This window comes from Aythya ferina (assembly GCF_964211825.1).
Source record: "Aythya ferina genome assembly, chromosome: Z".
Lineage (NCBI taxonomy): Eukaryota > Metazoa > Chordata > Aves > Anseriformes > Anatidae > Aythya > Aythya ferina.
In genome coordinates, this window is record NC_140299.1 from 80,575,093 (window position 1) to 80,593,167 (window position 18,075).

At 42.5% G+C, this 18,075-nt stretch overlaps 1 protein-coding gene across 4 annotated transcripts in view; it reads right to left on the reverse strand.

The window, feature by feature from the left end:
* The window catches only part of TMEM161B (transmembrane protein 161B), a 42,568-nt gene extending 28,109 nt beyond the window's left edge, over positions 1–14,459 (reverse strand). The window contains exons 1-4 of one of the 4 annotated variants that reach the window (XM_084503018.1): positions 12,888–13,202; positions 8,605–8,900; positions 6,017–6,120; positions 2,250–2,330 (exon numbers count right to left, since the gene is read on the reverse strand). In XM_084503018.1, the coding sequence (XP_084359144.1) occupies positions 2,250–2,330; positions 6,017–6,090 (155 nt within the window). In that variant the 5' untranslated portion in view covers positions 6,091–6,120; positions 8,605–8,900; positions 12,888–13,202. Of the gene's footprint in view, positions 1–2,249; positions 2,331–6,016; positions 6,121–8,604; positions 8,901–12,887; positions 13,208–14,351 lie in introns of those variants that run through there. The other 3 variants (XM_084503020.1, XM_084503019.1, XM_084503017.1) reach the window with 3 other exon arrangements.
* Positions 14,460–18,075: the final 3,616 nt, after the last annotated feature.

Sequence of the window (18,075 nt, forward strand, 5' to 3'; positions counted from 1 at the left end):
ACCCATAATCTAAGAGACACAGAACATACCCAGGATGTCTAACAGCTTTAATTCTAAGTAATCCATAGTAGCTACGGACCTTTTCATTAGCCTAACAATTTAATACAAAACAACTCTGAAACAAAAATCCACCTAATATTCATCTGCTATGATAACCTATAGCATAATATTCTGAAATGTAATATGCATTGAGTAAAACAGACTAATAAAATACAAGTTCACACAACAGCTGTTTCCAAGGCTAATTTTCAAACAAGTTCCTTGGATCTCCTTTCACCATTTTTCTTCTTATTACTTCAAACTGAAAAATTACTGAAGGAACAGGCACTATATTTCACAAAAGTAAAAGCTTGATGAAAAATATTCTTTAACCTGAAAAGACAAGAAAAAAAACAACAAAAAAAAATGTGTTGTTATTTCTCCTGCTCTGTTTCACATCTCCTTGGTTCAACAGAGCACTGCATTCCAGTTGGTGCAAACTAAAGAAGTATATCCAAGCCAATTCAATAGGAACAGTTCCTATTTTAACAGTAGGACAGTAGTTCTCCAACAGCAGCAGCTTCTTTAGATGGAACAGAGGTATATCGATTGACTGAAAAGTAAGGATATTTTTATTTTACGAAGACAAAGCAAAACAAGCAGCATTTAAGCCTCTGTATAACCCTCCTGCTTCCTCTGAGGTTTCCTATCCACCTGTTGTTAATGACATTTACCTTAACACAAGCAACTCCCTATTACAAATGTATTTTCTTGGTTACATATTAAGGTAGTATGATAATTATGTCAATTATAATAATAATTGACACCAGCAAGATTTGACTGCCTAGACACAAAAATATAACATCACATTTGAAATATTAAATGCAACGGCTTAATAGTTGAAAAGGGACTTAACATATGTGTGGGTGGCTTATGATACAGGTTCCTATTATGTTTCACAGTAAATTTTCCAAAGACTATGAAGTTTAAGATTACATGAACTTGTCATGCTTTCACTCCACAGAGCATGCAATTGCTCTGTTGAAAGTAAGAACACGGGCACATGCTTTGAATGGAAGACTGGCAATGCTAAGGAAAGGCATTAGCAAAGCAGAATTATTTTGTAATGTGATTTTTGTTTAAGGCTCCTATTCATGGACTTAATATTTAGTTAGGTAATTAAAAGTTATTTTACATATAGATTAGTATTTACATATAGATTTAGTATTACAGACTAAACGGACAGTTACAAATTTTATTCACAATTTTATGCACAATATTTTTTTTTGTTTCAACTTGTTAACAGAAAGCTGATAGATGAAAGTGAGGTCTAATAACGCAGGTGTCAGGAATAGTAAGAGAGCCATTCATACTGGAATAAAAGACAAAGGACTGCAGAAAACCTCACAGATCACCAAAAAGAAAGACAGAATGTTTTTGCATTTTGTTGTTTGGTTTTAACACAGCCAGTTCAGAAATTCCACACCACAGCAAGCTCTAACAGACCAAGCTCCACCTCCTCCAACTGCTCTTGCTGCTGTTGTACTTTTGGTGAAGCTGTTCCAGATCCTCACGACTGAACAGGAGAAACCTGTTTGCACCTGAAGTTGAAGGACAGCTCTGTCATCCCTAGGTTAAGTAAGCCAAGCTCTTCTAGCCTCCTCTTGTAGACAGGCTGTTTCATGGATGATCCCTGCAGCCCTTCAGTTCACCTGTTCAAGTCTGAATTCAGTTTTCTTGAACATGAGTGATTAGAACTGTTCACAGTAATCCTGGTCAAGTTCTATAAAAGTGCCCTGTGCAAGACGATTAATATTTTCCTCCCTTCTCCTAGAATATACCTCACCTAATACATCCTAGGAGCACATTTACTTCTTTCATTGCTATCTAGGCGTAGTGGCTCAGTATAATCCTGTATTCAACTAGTACACTCAAACCTTTCTTCTTTTGCTTCAAGATGAAGGGCTTCAATCCTACAGAAGATTTGTTTTCCTCAGTCTCCATGAAATGAATAGATTCATTAAAAAAGTCCTTAGCAATTTTACACGCTACTTTTAAGGACTGAGATTCATCTGATCCTGCACAATTTGGACATGTTTAACACTCTCTAAACTGAAAAAAGAATTCAGTACAGAGCTGTGGAAATGTCAGCACTGTAGTCATATGCAACATGAAGTTTTAGAGCCACAAAGACATAAGATTGACAGCAAAGTTGTTTTATGAATCATATAAAAATATGGGGGGGGAGGTAGGGAATGACAAGTATTTACCTATCTTTTTTGCTCTTCCCTCTTTGTTTCCCTGCAAGAATCCGTAGTTCTTCTTCAGTAGGATGTTGATACCATCGTAAACTAATGAAAAAGAAGATCTCATGTAAAACAGTGTCAGCATTAGCAACTTCATGATTTTAAAAAAATATATATATATTAAGACAGATCTACATGTATATTGAAACAACAGTCATTTGCAACATCTAAGCAAAATACCCTTATAAGTGCCAGCACTGTCTGACCCAAACAGCCACAGCTAAACTTCCAGGATGAGTCACTAATTAGATACCATTAGAAAGCTTTACCATTATCCTTCACAGCATGCCCTTCACTTCTCAAAACAAATAACTATTATCAGTCTTTCTTCTTACACAGACCAGATTATATCTGTTTTTCTGTCCTAACCAACACCCCACCACTGATAACTTCAATCTAACTAGAAAAAGGAAGAAATGAACACCATGGCTTACAAAAGCACAGATACTTATAAATTAGAAGTATGTAACTGTAGCCTAGAAAGATGTTAGCATATTTCATTTATGGATTTGATGCTTAAGTGTTACTTTAAAAAAAAAAATCACTAATTTTCATGTATCTGAGCTGTAAGACTTTCCTCTTTCACAAGTCACTGCACCATTCCCTTATTTAAAAGACAAGTGGTGGCAAGGGAGTTCTGAAGAGAGATGGTTCAGTCTCAAAGATTTATCCTTATTTCTATGGAAGAACCATGGTAGCTGAAGTAAGGTCGTTCCCACGTGGTAAAAGTGGGCTGCCCTTCACATTTAGGATGACTGTCACTCTGATTTCCATGCTGAAATGCTAAGGTAGAGGAGCCTAACTATAAACAGCAACAGACTTGGAAAATTTATCCAAATATATGTGTAAGTCCTTTTCTGGAGAAAGCCGCTGTTTTGTGTTACAGGTTAACACAGGGTAATAATCAGAAACAGCCATAACCATCACTGTTACTATGGTTTAAAAAAATCTCATCGATTAGGACCACTCAAATCTAAATCAGTGAATTTGAGATTAGTATAGCCAAAATTCTTTACCTGTTTAAGTATCCTTGATTGGTGTTAGTATACTAAACAACAACTTGGTCTTAATTACCCTACAAGATTATGTTGCAAGTGATTCATAGTTACAACTAACAGGATACAAGAGGGTTCTTTTACAAAATAAACCTTACAGCCTCCGATTTAAATGTTAAAACCAAAAAGATTTCAAACATTTTCATAAAAGGTAGAGCTGAAAAAATATTTAGTTTGTATTGGCATTGGCTTAAGCATGTTTAAAGCTGAGACAACCCTGTAACTTTGATAGATTCGAATTCATCTCAATAGCAAAACCAGCACAGATATGTCCTAGTTAATTTAAATACTGTCATTAATAAATGCAGAACAGAACACCATTTTTCTCCTGTCTTCCTACAGTGGTGTAGAAATAGAAGAACAGAAGAGGCTGAGCAACCTAAAAGCAACATTTTGGTAGAGACAGTTTTACTAGTTAAAAATGCGAAGGCTGATGCAGATACTTGGGCCGCAAACTGATTTACTTAATAAATGTGAATATTCATATTCTGTTCAAGCTCTGAAAGCAGCATCATTTGAAAGAGTTTGCATTCCTTCTCAAATATAAGTGAATTGTTTTTCAACAGTCAATACTTGTTCAGTCTGCAACCAAATAGATTTCTTAGGGTGGATACAAGGTGCTCTTAGATTTTGAAATACCTTTCTTTTGTTTAATGGACTTTGAACGCACACATGCAGGCACCTTGAGACAAACTTTTCTTAGACAACTTAGAGATGCTGGCTTTACTGGTAACGTGTTTATCCTCCCTCCCCTTTGGGGAGAGCTCTCTCTTGTAGGTATTTCTGATGACTTCACTTAGAAAAGCCTCCAACCTCTTTGGAAGAAAAACATTTAGGCCAAATAACTTAAAACCACAGATTAGCTGAAATATATTGAATATGAATATATATATGAATAATAAGGAAGGAGGAAAAGGTGGTAACATTTCCGAGGAGAGCTGGACTGCAGCATGTGTGGTGTACATGTACATGTGTATAACACTCTCCACTGCCCCACTAACACAGGTCTGTCAAAGAAAACACTTATTTGCAAATGTTCAACTCTACGGAAAATATGTTAACGTAAGCTTCTCAGCTAAAGTAAGAAAAGAGCCATTTTTCCTTCTGACACTTAAATTCAGATTCCTGTTTCAGCAAAGCTTCTGGCTTGTTTTCATTTCTGGAAGACAGAAATATTTCTGTCTCTTAACATAGTTCTTGGATTCTGAGGGTTATTCACAATGACTGAAACTACGATGCACTAAAATAGTTACCAGATAAATAGAGCACTGAAAAGCAACAGTGATGAGATTTTCAAGGTTACTAGTATGAAAAGCAGTAACAATGCTCCCATTGACTTCAGTGGGAGCACAGCTACAAAAAAAAAACTTGCTTTATGTACTTATCAATCTGTAGGTGTGCAAAGATAAAGAGAAAAGGATGACAAAACATATTTGAACATCAAACCTTTCCCTTTCACTGGCACAAGGTATGCCTTAGAACAAGAATCTGAAAATGCCAAGAAGAATGAAGAACAAGGGTTTAATATTGAACAAGTCTTTTTAAAAAAGACAATATTTAAACTCTGAAATAAAAATTTAAACTAATGTTTTAAATGTTAAATAAAAGTAGAAAATATTGTTTGAATTATCATTGATAAAAACTCTATAGTAGTAACACACCATAAAAAACAAAGGTTGCAGTTTCACATTACTAAAAATTGTCAAGAGTTCACTTACAAAGTAATACTTCAACAATGAAATTTCTCGTAACAATTAAGAGTATGATTCCTCTTTGTATCATCTGCCTGCCAACAGATCTGTTTTCTATTCCAACTAACAATACTTAAATCACATTTAAACAAGAGTTATTTTTCATTTCCCATTATCTTTGTGTTGAAAAGAGGAAAATTAAAAAGAAAAAAACACCACTAATTCCAAGATGCAGAGGTAAAAGGGCGGTGGAAAATTGCACAAGACCAGTTAAGAATCCTGCGGAGCACATTATTATTCAAAGATATTCCTGCAGAACTCAAAGAGCAGAGATTTTGTGTTCTCAAGATTTTAACAATTACGAAAGACAGCATACTACCTTCTAATCATACAGAGTGTTTTTCTTCCCAGAAGAAAAAAAGAAACAATTTTTTTTTCATTTTTATTTTTTAATATTTAAGATACTGATTTATATTCAAAACAGCTGCTGCTTTTAGTTATTATGGATACAAACACACAGGGAATGCTCCCCTTGCAACTCATTATATCTGCTTGATCTATTGTTATGAAAGTACTATACTGAAATTTATACTAATCCTGTCCTATGAAGTATTAAAAAAAACAGGATTCTTAATAAATGCCTACATACTCTGTATATTAGCAGGTGCATTGTTAAGAATATATTCTTTAGAGCTTTGTATTTAGCTTAGCTTCTCAGTATGCAGCCTTTGTCTTTAATAATGTAGAAGCTGGACAACAGCTAACTTTATGGCTGATACAATTAACAGCACAAACAAGACTGCCCATTTCCAGCAGCACCGCTGTTACACCTTAAACCTGTAAGTCAGGTGTCACAGTGCTGTGTAAATAAAGTTCAAGAACAGCAGATTGCTTTCTTGGAAAGTAATTAAACTAAATTGGTACATATTCACAAGCAGTGTAGCAACTGTGGTTTTTTTTTGTTTTGTTTTGTTTGTTATCTTACCTGCCACTGCAGAGAAGCCATCGAGCAAGAGAATAATGAGGTATGATCTTCTGTATGACACTAGCCATTACCATGGTCACCACCAACTGTACACCTATCACACCCTGTAGAGGAGTAAGTTAAACAACAAGTGAGTATGTTTTTAAAAAGTGCTGATGAACCTTTTTGTTTGTTTTTACACATTAAAAGCACCTTCATATCACAGGGATAACATTTTTTCATTTCCTTTTAAACTAGACAGGAAAAAAATACATGCTGTACCAGTTTTCAATAAATCACATGGACCTTGCCATCATCAGGTATGTGTATCACCTAAAAAAAGAGGTGTTGGTGGATCACAAGGCTAGTAGCATCAGCAGCTCTCTGACAGATGATGCTGCCTGCACCAGAGTGCCTCTGCTCACCAGGTTGTGAAGCTACATCGTGACATGGCACTGCGCGGTACGCCACACCTCGATGTTACATCACCGACTACCATCTTGCTTTTTGTGGTCATTTCAGTTCTGGCATGATTGAAGAGCTGACATCAAACAAACCCACTGGAGCTAAGAATTTACAACACCTATGTTTCAAAATTTCAGCCTTCTGTTAGTACAGAGCATTTGCTCCTTACTGCAATGAAGGAGCATACGGTAAAGGGAGGGGAGGGTGCACAGGAATGGACGTAATTCAGTTTATCACCCAAATCTTGATCAAGATTTGGCACTTGAGCAGGGCCAGCAGTACTCTCGCCCCTCGTCACTCAGCAAGCTGTAATTCTGCCTGTTAGCTCTTGCTCATTTGTTGTTGCTTTATTAAGCAATAATAAACTTCTCAAGCATAACATACAAAAATATGTTCAAAATTATATATTGATAATATATATTAAAATGACAATAACAATATTGTTATAGATATATAACAATATATTGTTATAATAAAATAACAATGAATGCAACGTTGCATCACATTACTTTAATCCTGCACATGAAATTCTATAAATTAATACCATGTTAAAAGCATGAAGTATGTACATTTTATTTTCTCATACTTCCAAGACTTTCAAACTTAACATATAACAAGCAATAGAGAAAGAAAAAACATCCAATCGATATGAGGAAAGTTCACCAAAACACAGCTCTGAAAAGACACAAAGGATCAACCAAAGAAGCTATTCCCACTCTTTCAAACTATTTTGGGGAATACTTTCTTGTGAAATGGAGCATACGTACATTTTAAATTATCACACAAAATACTACATTTAAGAAATGGTATGTACGTGTTTTTATTTCCATTCATTCTTAGACATCATGTTTTGGATATTGCTAGTTACTAACAATGCCTTGAAGAGAAAATATTTCTGGCTGCAGTTGTAGAAGTTGGGAATTACACTTCAGTAGCTCTCTATTGACATAATGTGTAATAGAAGATCAAGAGGTACAAATATTTCTACATACAGAAGCAGTATGCCATTAACCAGTGGCAAAGAAGACATAGATGGGCTCACTTTTTAAAAAAATCTTTTTTTTTTTTTTTTTTTTTTTTTTTTTTAACATTTAAATAGAATATTCTGTATTGTGCACATTGCCTTTTGTCCTTTCACTGAGCACCACTCTTAAAAAGCCTGGCTCCACCTTGCTAATTCCCCACCCCAGCTCCCATCAGGTATTTATACCCCAGGACAAAATCCCTCCCGAGCTTTTACCAGGCTGAACGGTCCCAGCTCCTTTAATATTATATATAAAGCCCCTTTTGATATTTCAGTCTCCTTGTTGCAACCTCATTTGAAAGAGTAGGACTGAGTGGTAGTCCTCACAAGGCTTGGTAGCCTCTTCATTACATCACAAATGTGAGCCCACAGCAGGCAGCAAACCTCTCTATAGTGTCCAGACAGCAAACAGGCACATCAGGGCCTCTGAGCAAGTCATCTCCAGTTATGAAAACCCTTTGCATTTTTTTGGTGGTACTGGTCCTAATACAGGTGGTTGGTTGGACCGACTTTGTAAATGACCTGACCCCAATTCAACCTCTTGCTTACTTCCTACGCTTGAGTTTTGCAATGAGCTGTATGTTCACCCCCATGTTTCACGTCCTGCGTATCAGCATCGATTGTTCTTGAGCTTGAAGGAGGTGATCCCTGAAAGTCAACCAGCTTTTACACGCCCCTCTTCTCTCCAACACCACGCTCCACAGGATTCTTCCAGCTGAGGCCTAAACAACCCAGAGCCTGCTGTCCTGAAGACTAGCTGTGAACCTGCTATTTGCCTTGTTTCCTTCTCCCAGCACCCTCAAGCCTACGGGCTTATCTTCTATGCCTTTGTGAATAAGATGTTTGTGTACAGCAGACACTTGCACCACGCATGTTGCTCAGCCCTAATACAACTCACCCCTAAGCTCTCAGACAGCTCACTCCTCACCCCATGGTACACCTCCACGCATCCCTGCTGCTCTCAAGCTGTGAGTCTCCCTCACATCCCAGTGAAATCACAGCCACACCAACCCCTCACGTCCCTTTTGTTCCCCATGCTGCAGGCATTCCTGTACAGTCGCATTAGGAATGCACCAATCGCCCAGAAGAGGTATGACAGCTTCTCCCCCTTAACGCTGACCTCGTTACTTGTGTACAGGTATTTCCTTATTTATGTACATCAGTGGGCCCCGTTCTGCCCCGATCAGTTGTTTTCAAAGACTTTCAGACCACCACTTCTTCCTCTTGATTTGTGAGTCACCACCTCTTTCCTCCATCAGTGCTCAACTAAAGGTCGCCTCACCCAGTTCACCATCCTGTTTTTTACCCCCACTCGATCAGGTGGATGCTGTTCCCTCCTCACAGTCTTCAATCTTCAGACAGCAGTCATAAAAGTCTCCAGCATGGTCATGAAAGTCAGGTCCCTGCCACAGACACCTGCTACGTAACCAGCGGTTAACATAATTTTTGTTTAAATAAACCACAAATTGTGTTGTCAATTCTGCCTTTATGAAAATCATAGATCAGTTGTTATAGGCGATGTCCAGCATCATCTTTAATGAAACGGGACTGAGGAAGATCGATAGCATAAACTACCTTTTTCCATTTGCAATCACTTAGAATAAATTTTATCAAACATTTCATAATGAGGTTTCAAGTGCCACTTAGAAGTATTTCCTACGTTGTTGTAACTTGAAATAAAATGTTTGGGTTTTCTTCACCTATTAAAAGTTCCTTCAGTACTCAAGCCTCTCTAGCACCCTTGAAATTCCAGCTGCTCCTTTGCATTACTCTCATCACGTACTTTGAAAGACCTTACTTTTGCTTATGATCCAGCTTAGTCCTGAAATCTCTGTGTATTATTTTAAACTCTACATTTTTATTACGGATTCTTGGCATCTTGAAGCCACGCAACTAAAATGACTCAAAATCATTCCCTACCTAAGGGGATGTATAACTAAAATGAAAGGAAATGTTATTAAAATAAGCTGCCTGCATGATATAATCGGTATGTTTAAATTACTATATTGCTTGTCAACGATATATCCTTTTTACAAAAAACTGTTTACAAAAACCATACATGTTTACATGTATGTTTAGATACTTGTTTAAGCTTGTCTACAAAACCCTACATTTCTAAAACCAAGCATTTATTCTGACCATCTTATGATAAGCCTAAGCGTTTCTCACATTCAGATAATGGGACAGAAACACCACTGTCCCTCGACCACGCTTGCTTGCTTAAGTCTTCAACTAAAGACATCTAAGAGGAGAGAAAATGATGCATATCAAGGCAGTTGTTAAAACAAAACACAACACCACCACCACGTAGGAGGTCCACTAGCTGAGTTAAAATGTTTACAAATCAACAGATTATTTAAAAGTGCCCCTAGAGAAACCCATTTCTTTACTCAAGTGAAGGCTGCAAATCATAACCAATCCCATTAGGATCATTCTGTCCTAAGCAACTGAATGCCTCTCTGCATCCTCCCCGCTCCCTTTTGGCAGGAATTCACCATGCTCATTCCCATAAAGGTTGCTCCTGTGTTCCTTAAAAACAGAAGGACCTAAAACAATATTTCATCTTGCAGCTGAAAACATCCTAGCGGGTTTTTAGGAATAAAAAAAACAAAGCACATAAGAGCAGCAACAATACTGCTAATTCCAACTTTACGTTAGACTTTGAGACAGGTATAAGCCTTATGGTATCCTTCTACGTTTCAAGCAATTAAAAATGGATATACTCACTCATGCAATCAGTGCATTTTTCTCTTGATTTCTGAACGTGTGTAATCAACCAAAAGCAGTAGGTTACCAGAGAGAAGCTGCCACATGAAATTAAAAAACGTGAGTGGGCAGTATGCCCATTCAAAATAACACAACATGTGCAGAGCACAACACTGTGCCAACTCTTCTACCTGCACATACTTACACACTACTCACTTACACGTGTACTAGTACTCTCTAGAAGAACCCACACCATCCCAAACCATCTCAAATCACAACATGAGGTCACAGCGCTTCTCCCGCACAGAAAACCACAAACTGGAGAGCTCATTCACACGAGGGCCTGTCTAGAACAAATCTCACGCATGCTTTTAAGCCTTCCTATTATCACTAATACCAGTTTAAATACACAGCCACTCATTTCAGGAATATAAATGCAGACTGGGTATTGGTGGGAACCAATTCCCGATTCTCTGTTGACGCACTTTATAGAATTTAGCATTTTGCCAGAAATCCACAACTTAAAAAACAAACTAGCCCTCCTTAACAGGATACGACAACTATTTGAAGGAGATGTTGTTTGAGGACAAACCAATTTTACAAGAAAAAGTCTTTCATAAAAGGCATTTTAGGGATGAGGAACTCCTGCACCGATTATGTAAATCATATGAAGTAACAGAACAGTTTGTGGAAAATGGAAGAATGTGAGCTCATCTCCTACAACTGCAGCATCCTCTGATTCCACACAGATCCATGCCACTGCCGTGCTTCAGCTCTGCAGCTTGCAATTTGGAACCCAAATTCAAGACACTGGAGATGTAAGTCAGTATCTTACTGATCAGAAAAGCGTTTCTGCCAATCTGAACAGGGCTGAGAAGTGCTCAGCCCTAAGGAACGACCGCCCAGTTTCTCTGCAAAAGAGAGGCCGGCAAGCAACCCCAGGGCCAAAGATGAGACTGGAACAGAGCAACCAGCGACTACAAGGTCTAATAAATTTTAGACTTGTTGACATTTTCTTTCAGAGGAAGATCTTGGTCAGAGGTGCTTTAAAAGTCTCAAGCACTGAATTCCAGGACCTTGAAAGAAGTATGGATTTTTTTCTTTCGCTTGTGCAACATCGCATCGCGCACATTTTACAAGAAATTTTTAATAAAACATAACAGAGAATGCCAAAGTGGCCTACAAGAGAGGTGTTAGCAGCTACACTAGAAGGTAAAATAGCCAGGCTCTTAAAGCCTTCAAAAATGATGGTAAGCCCAAAAGGCAATACGGCAAGTTTGAATGAAGTATAACCTAGACTTTGGCCTTCACAGTCTGTACCTCTAGCACCATGTACGTCGAGACGCTGTTGGTGATAATTAGGAGAACAAAAAGCAAGAAAAAGTAATAGTGATAACGTTACAATACTCTTATCTACAAGTGATGTGTACCTATAATACAACTATGGCTCTCTCATAATAGCACCAAAAGAAAAGAAAAACAAACGTTTATAAAAGTCGTACTTCCAAAGGACGTTTTTCTATTCATCATGAACTTATTTACAGAACATGCAAAACAAAGGTAACCGAGGTTGATGCCAAGGCATGACTTCAGCCTCATTTTGACCTTGCCCAAGGTTATTCTTGCAGCACCATGTCGGGGTTTTACCTCGTCTGCTGCCCTCCAAGGCTTTGTCTCATCACACCCCTGCGTACTACTAATTCAGTGCCCAGCTTTACTCAGGACCTTAAAGCTACTTGTCTGTAACAACATCCAACTCCAGCCCTGCACAGCAGCCTGGATCTGAGAACGGTGTACCAGCAATAAATACCACTGCATGTCCGAGAGTGCAGCTCGGAGAATCCAGCCCACAGCTTCACATTCAGAAACGCAGTGTCAGCCACTTACTCCTTGAAGTGGCAAGGCTTGCAAGAGCAAGACTTTTACATGACTGCACTGGAGTATCCTACGGATGTTGATGCAGGTCACAGCAAACTCTCTGTGTGGTGGCACACAAACTTACTTGAAAATCCATGACCTTTTTGGCAAGATGTGGAAAAGCTTTTATACTGGCAGCAACCGGCAAGATTTCTAGGATGTAACCAATACTCCTGCCTCGCACAATTCCAAAAGTGCGATGGTATTCGTGATGCCTTAGAGCTGAATACAATATATTTGAAATGCCATTTAATCAATGACACGTTCTGGCTCTTACTATTAGATCAGACCTTTCCACAGGCAGAGTTTTCTCCCGATGTATATACACATGCTCAAGCTGAAGCTTGTGTAAGAAGAACAGTGCTTCGCAGAAATGGAAATACAAATTAAGATTGCTTGTTAAGCACCATAAAATACTGTATGGGATGCTCACAGGAAACTGAGTTCACTGTACAAAGCCTTAAAATGTACGCTTCCTATGACAAAGAGAGCTTTTACAAAACGCCTGTCAGCCAGGCTGCTGTTTTACACAGTTGGTAATCTCAGAGAGCGAATATCTTACCACCTGTAAATATCAAAAACCCATGAAGCTCATTTTAGGAAAGGCATCTACATTGAGAGATCTCCTTAAAATCTGGATTTTTTTCCTTATGACCAAAATTTCCTGAAATTGTATTTTCCTACTCCTGCTGCTGTATCAGCAACACAGCAGAAAGGAACAGAAGATGAAATGTTGTGAAACGTGTGAGGAATTCCAGAGGCTACCAGCAAAGAGCTCACCTTCATGGGTCTTTCCCACCCAAGAGGTCAACTCTGCCTCGATCAGTGTCTCTCCCTGCGTTCAAAGGAGAGTCACAAACTGGAGATGGGAGCAGTCAACAGCAGCACCACTGCCTCTGCATCACGGTGTGTTTCCTCACCAACCAACTCTGTGTTGGTCTCAGGGGAACAAGAAGCACGAGCACGCTGTGAGCATCGTGACTACAGAACCAGCAACCAGCAGGCAAGCCAAGTTATTGCTGTAGAAACCTCACGACCAGAGCCAAGGCGCCTTTAAAGTCATAAAATTATCATTATTCCTGAAGCAAGCGATAGAGAACATCCCTGAGGCAGAACACTGAAAACTGATCTGCTACAATGGAGGAAAAAAATGATAAAATCCAAGGTTAGATCATATCGCAACTAGCAGATTCTTGTAATCTAGTTTACCCGTATTTCCCTAGTCAAAACACAAGCTGGAAACTTGCAAGATCTCTCACCAAAACCTTTCTTTTTTTTTTTTTTTGGCATGACCCGTTTAGGCGGGTTTTGCAGTTGGATTTTCAATGTAACCACCCAGAGCAGGGCTGACGGCTGGGAGCCCGGGCAACTGGCACCGCAGCCGCCGAGGTGAGCGTGGGCACAGCGGGTTCAGTGTCTGTATCTGTACGCCCCGCTGACCCAAAATAAAGTAAAATAAAATAAAAATAAAGTAAAATAGAGTAAGTAAATAAAGTAAAGTAAAGTAAAATGAGTAAAATAAGGTAAAATGAAAAGAAAAATAAAGAAAAATAAAGAAAAATAAAGAAAAATAAAGAAAAATAAAGAAAAATAAAGAAAAATAAAGAAAAATAAAGAAAAATGAGAATAAGTAAGAAGAATAAGAAAAATAAGTAAGAAAAATAAAGTAAAGTAAGTAAAACAAAGTAAAATAAAGTAAAATAATGTAAAATAAAATGAAGTAAAAATAAGTAAAAAATAAAGTAAAAATAAGTAAAATAAAAAGTAAAATAAGTAAAATAAAAAGTAAAATAAGGTAAAGTAAGTAAAATAAGGTAAAGTAAAGTAAAATAAGGTAAAGTAAGTAAAATAAGGTAAAGTAAAATAAGGTAAAGTAAAATAAGGTGAAGTAAAATAAGTAAAGTACAATAAAATAAAGTAAAATAAAGTATAATAAAATAAAGTAAAATAAAACAAATAAAGGTAGATAAAATAAAATAGATAAAGTAAAATAAATAAAGTAAAATAAATAAAATAAATTTAAATAAACTGTTTATTTCAACATTTCGCTACTAAAATCATTAAATAGCCTTTTAAAAAAAAAAAAAAAAAAAAAAAAAAAAAAAAACACGCGGCAGGTTTTACCTCTCTACCTGCCGTTTACCTGCCCGCGCTGCTGGCGGTCTCCGCCCGGCCCCGCACCCCGGGCTCGGTGCCCCTCGGTGCCCCCCGGTACCCCCCTCCCCTCCCCCCCCCCCCCCTCACCATGCTGCTCCCGCCGCGCTGCTCCCGTCCCGCCGCTGCCCCCGGCCCGGCGCGGCCCCGCCAGGCCCCGCGCCGGCTGCCGACCGCCGAGGTCACCGCAGGCCCCCTCCGCCCACAGGACCCCGCCCCAAGCGGGGCTGCCCGCCGCGCTGCCTGCGCAGAAAGGGAGGAGGAGACAACACGCGGCGCCGCTGCGAGCGCTCCGCAAGACGCCCCTTAGGGTAGGTGTGGAGGGTGAATAGGGGAGGTGTTGCAGCGTTGCGCAGACAGAGCCGGGACCCGGCCGCACGGCCCGACAGGCGCGGAGGGCAGCCACAGCCCTGTGAGGGGAGCGGGGCTGGGCGGAGAGGGCTGCTGCGGCGCCTTGACGCATGCGCAGTGCTCGCCGCCCGGCGCGGCGCACAGGCGCGCATGCGCCGAGGGCCTGCGGGCCGTGAAGGAACACGCGCCCCCCCCCCGCGCACGGCCCCGCCCCCCTCTGCGCACGGCCCCGCCCCCCTCTGCGTACGGCCCCGCCCCCCTCTGCGCACGGCCCTTTAACGGCCGCTGGCGGCGCCGTGAGGCAGCCGCAGCCCTGGGCAGAGGGACCTGCTGCTGCCTGCTGCCCCATCTCTTCACGGGGCTCTTCCTGCTCCTGGGGGTTGGTTGCAGCTGGGACTTTGCCAGCACCCCCACGCTGAAGAGCTCTGGATGTGCCGGGCAGCTCCTCCACGTCGGGGCCTGTGTTGCTGTTGGAGGGCGCAGGGCTGGTGCTGGTGGCTCCCTGCATGGAGGCACTGGGCTGAGAAGCAGCTGCAGGGCTGTGGGGGGCGGCGGCGCTGCCTGCCTGGAGGCCCTTAGGTACAGGCACTGCAGGAGGGGAGATGATGCATTCCAGGTAGTCTTCCTCTCCCCGCACGGAAACCTTGATGGTCCCCATGCCCGTCCTGCAGAGTGGGCCGCTTGCCTTCAGCTTCGCCCAGCGCTGGATGCAGCCCAGGCAGAGCCGGTGGTTGCAGGGTGTCACATTGGCCACGTCCCTTCACCTCTCCCGGCTGACGGGACACGTCCACGCCTCCTCTGTAGCCATGGTCTTCAGGCTGGGCTGGGGAGAGCTGATGGTGATGAGCTGCTCCCCTGCACCGACACTGCAGAAGCAGGTATCAAACGCGCTACAAGGAAGAGAGAGGGTCACTGGCTGTGCCCCAGCCCCTCAGCAGGAACCCCCGGCTGCAGCCACAGCCACAGCCCCACAGCTGGGCTGTCCCGTGCACCCCGCGGGCCGCCCCGGGGTGCATGTCCCCGCACACCTCACCTGCGCTGCTGCGAGCACGCCTCACTGGGCCCCAGCTGCCTGAGCCAGGCAGGGCCAGGGAAACACGGGCACTGGCTGCGGGGACGGGCACCGAGAGCAGCTGCCAATGGCCCCACAGCACAGCTGATGGATGGATGCCATAGATGCCATTTCCAAGCAGTTGGAAGAATCACAGAATGGCAGAATATCCCGAGCTGGAAGGGACCCATAAGGATCATCGAGTCCAACTCACAGAATCACAGAATCACAGAATTTCTAGGTTGGAAGAGACCTCAAGATCATCGAGTCCAACCTCTGACCTAACGCTAACAGTCCCCACTAAACCATATCCCTAAGCTCTACATCTAAACGTCTTTTAAAGACCTCCAGGGATGGTGACTCCACCACTTCCCTGGGCAGCCTGTTCCAGTGCCTCACAACCCTTTCAGTGAAGAAGTTCTTCCTAACATCTAACCTAAAACTCCCCTGGCTCAACTTAAGCCCATTCCCCCTCGTCCTGTCACCAGGCACGTGGGAGAACAGACCAACCCCCACCTCGCTACAGCCTCCCTTGAGGTACCCATAGAGAGCGATAAGGTCGCCCCTGAGCCTCCTCTTCTCCAGGCTGAACAAGCCCAGCTCCCTCAGCCGCTCCTCATAGGACTTGTTCTCCAGGCCCCTCACCAGCTTCGTCGCCCTTCTCTGCACCCGCTCAAGCACCTCCATGTCCTTCTTGTAGCGAGGGGCCCAAAACTGAACACAGTACTCGAGGTGCAGCCTCACCAGAGCCGAGTACAGGGGGACGATCACTTCCCTAGCCCTGCTGGCCACACTGCTTCTGATACAAGCCAGGATGCTGTTGGCCTTCTTGGCCACCTGAGCACACTGCTGGCTCATATTCAGCCGACTATCTACCATCACTCCCAGGTCCTTCTCTGCCTGGCAGCTCTCCAACCATTCCTCTCCCAGCCTGTAGCTCTGCTTGGGGTTATTGCGCCCCAGGTGCAGGACCCGGCACTTGGCCTTGTTGAACTTCATGCAGTTGGCCTCAGCCCATCGCTCCAGCCTATCCAGATCCTCCTGCAGAGCTTTCCTACCCTCAAGCAGATCGACACACGCACCTAACTTGGTGTCATCTGCAAACTTACTGAGGGTGCACTCGATGCCCTCGTCCAGATCATCGATGAAGATATTAAAGAGGACCGGCCCCAGCACCGAGCCCTGGGGGACGCCACTAGTGACTGGCCTCCAACTGGACTTGGCTCCATTCACCACGACTCTTTGGGCCCAGCTATCCAGCCAGTTTCTAACCCAACGAAGCGTGCGCCAGTCCAAGCCAAGAGCAGCCAGTTTCTTGAGGAGAATGCTGTGGGAGACGGTGTCAAAAGCCTTGCTGAAGTCAAGGTAGACCACATCCACAGCCTTTCCCTCATCCACCCAGCGCGTCACTCTGTCATAGAAGGAGATCAGGTTCGTCAGGCATGACCTGCCTTTCATAAAGCCATGCTGACTGGGCCTGATCGCCTGCTTCCCCTGCAAGTGCTGCATGATGACTCTCAGGAGGATCTGCTCCATGAGCTTTCCTGGCACTGAGGTCAAACTGACAGGCCTGTAGTTTCCCGGGTCTGCCCTCCGGCCCTTCTTGTAGATGGGCGTCACGTTTGCTAGCCGCCAGTCGATTGGGACCTCCCCTGATAGCCAGGACTGTTGATAAATGATGGACAGTGGCTTGGCCAGCTCCTCTGCCAGTTCCCTCAGTACCCTTGGGTGGATCCCATCTGGCCCCATCGACTTGTGCACATCTAAGTGCCGTAGCAGGTCACCAACCAGTTCTTCATGGATAATGAGGGCCACTTCCTGCTCCCCATCCCCTTCCACCAGCTCAGGGTACTGAGTATCCAGAGAACAACCGGTATTGCCGCTAAAGACTGAGGCAAAGAAGGCATTGAGCACCTCCGCCTTTTCCTCATCTCTTGTAACTAAGTTTCCCCCCGCATCCAGTAAAGGATGGAGATTCTCCTTAGTCCTCCTTTTTGTGTTGATGTATTTATAGAAACGTTTTTTGTTCTGTTTAATGGCAGTAGCCAGATTGAGCTCCAGATGAGCTTTGGCCTTCCTAATTTTGTCCCTGCACAGCCTCGCAACATCCTTAAAGTCCTCCCTAGTGGCCTGCCCACTTTTCCAAAGCTTATAAACCCTCTTTTTTCTCCTATGCTCAAGCCACAATTCTCTGTTGAGCCAGGCTGGTCTTCCCCGCCAGCTCGTCTTTGGGCACGTGGGAACAGACCGTTCCTGCGCCATTAAGATTTCCCTCTTGAAGAGCGCCCAGCCTTCCTGGACCCCTCTGCCCTTCAGAACCGCCTCCCAAGGGACTCCACCAACTAGTGTCCTAAGCAGCTCAAAGTCAGCCCTCCGAAAGTCCAATACAGCGGTTTTACTGGTTCCCTTCCT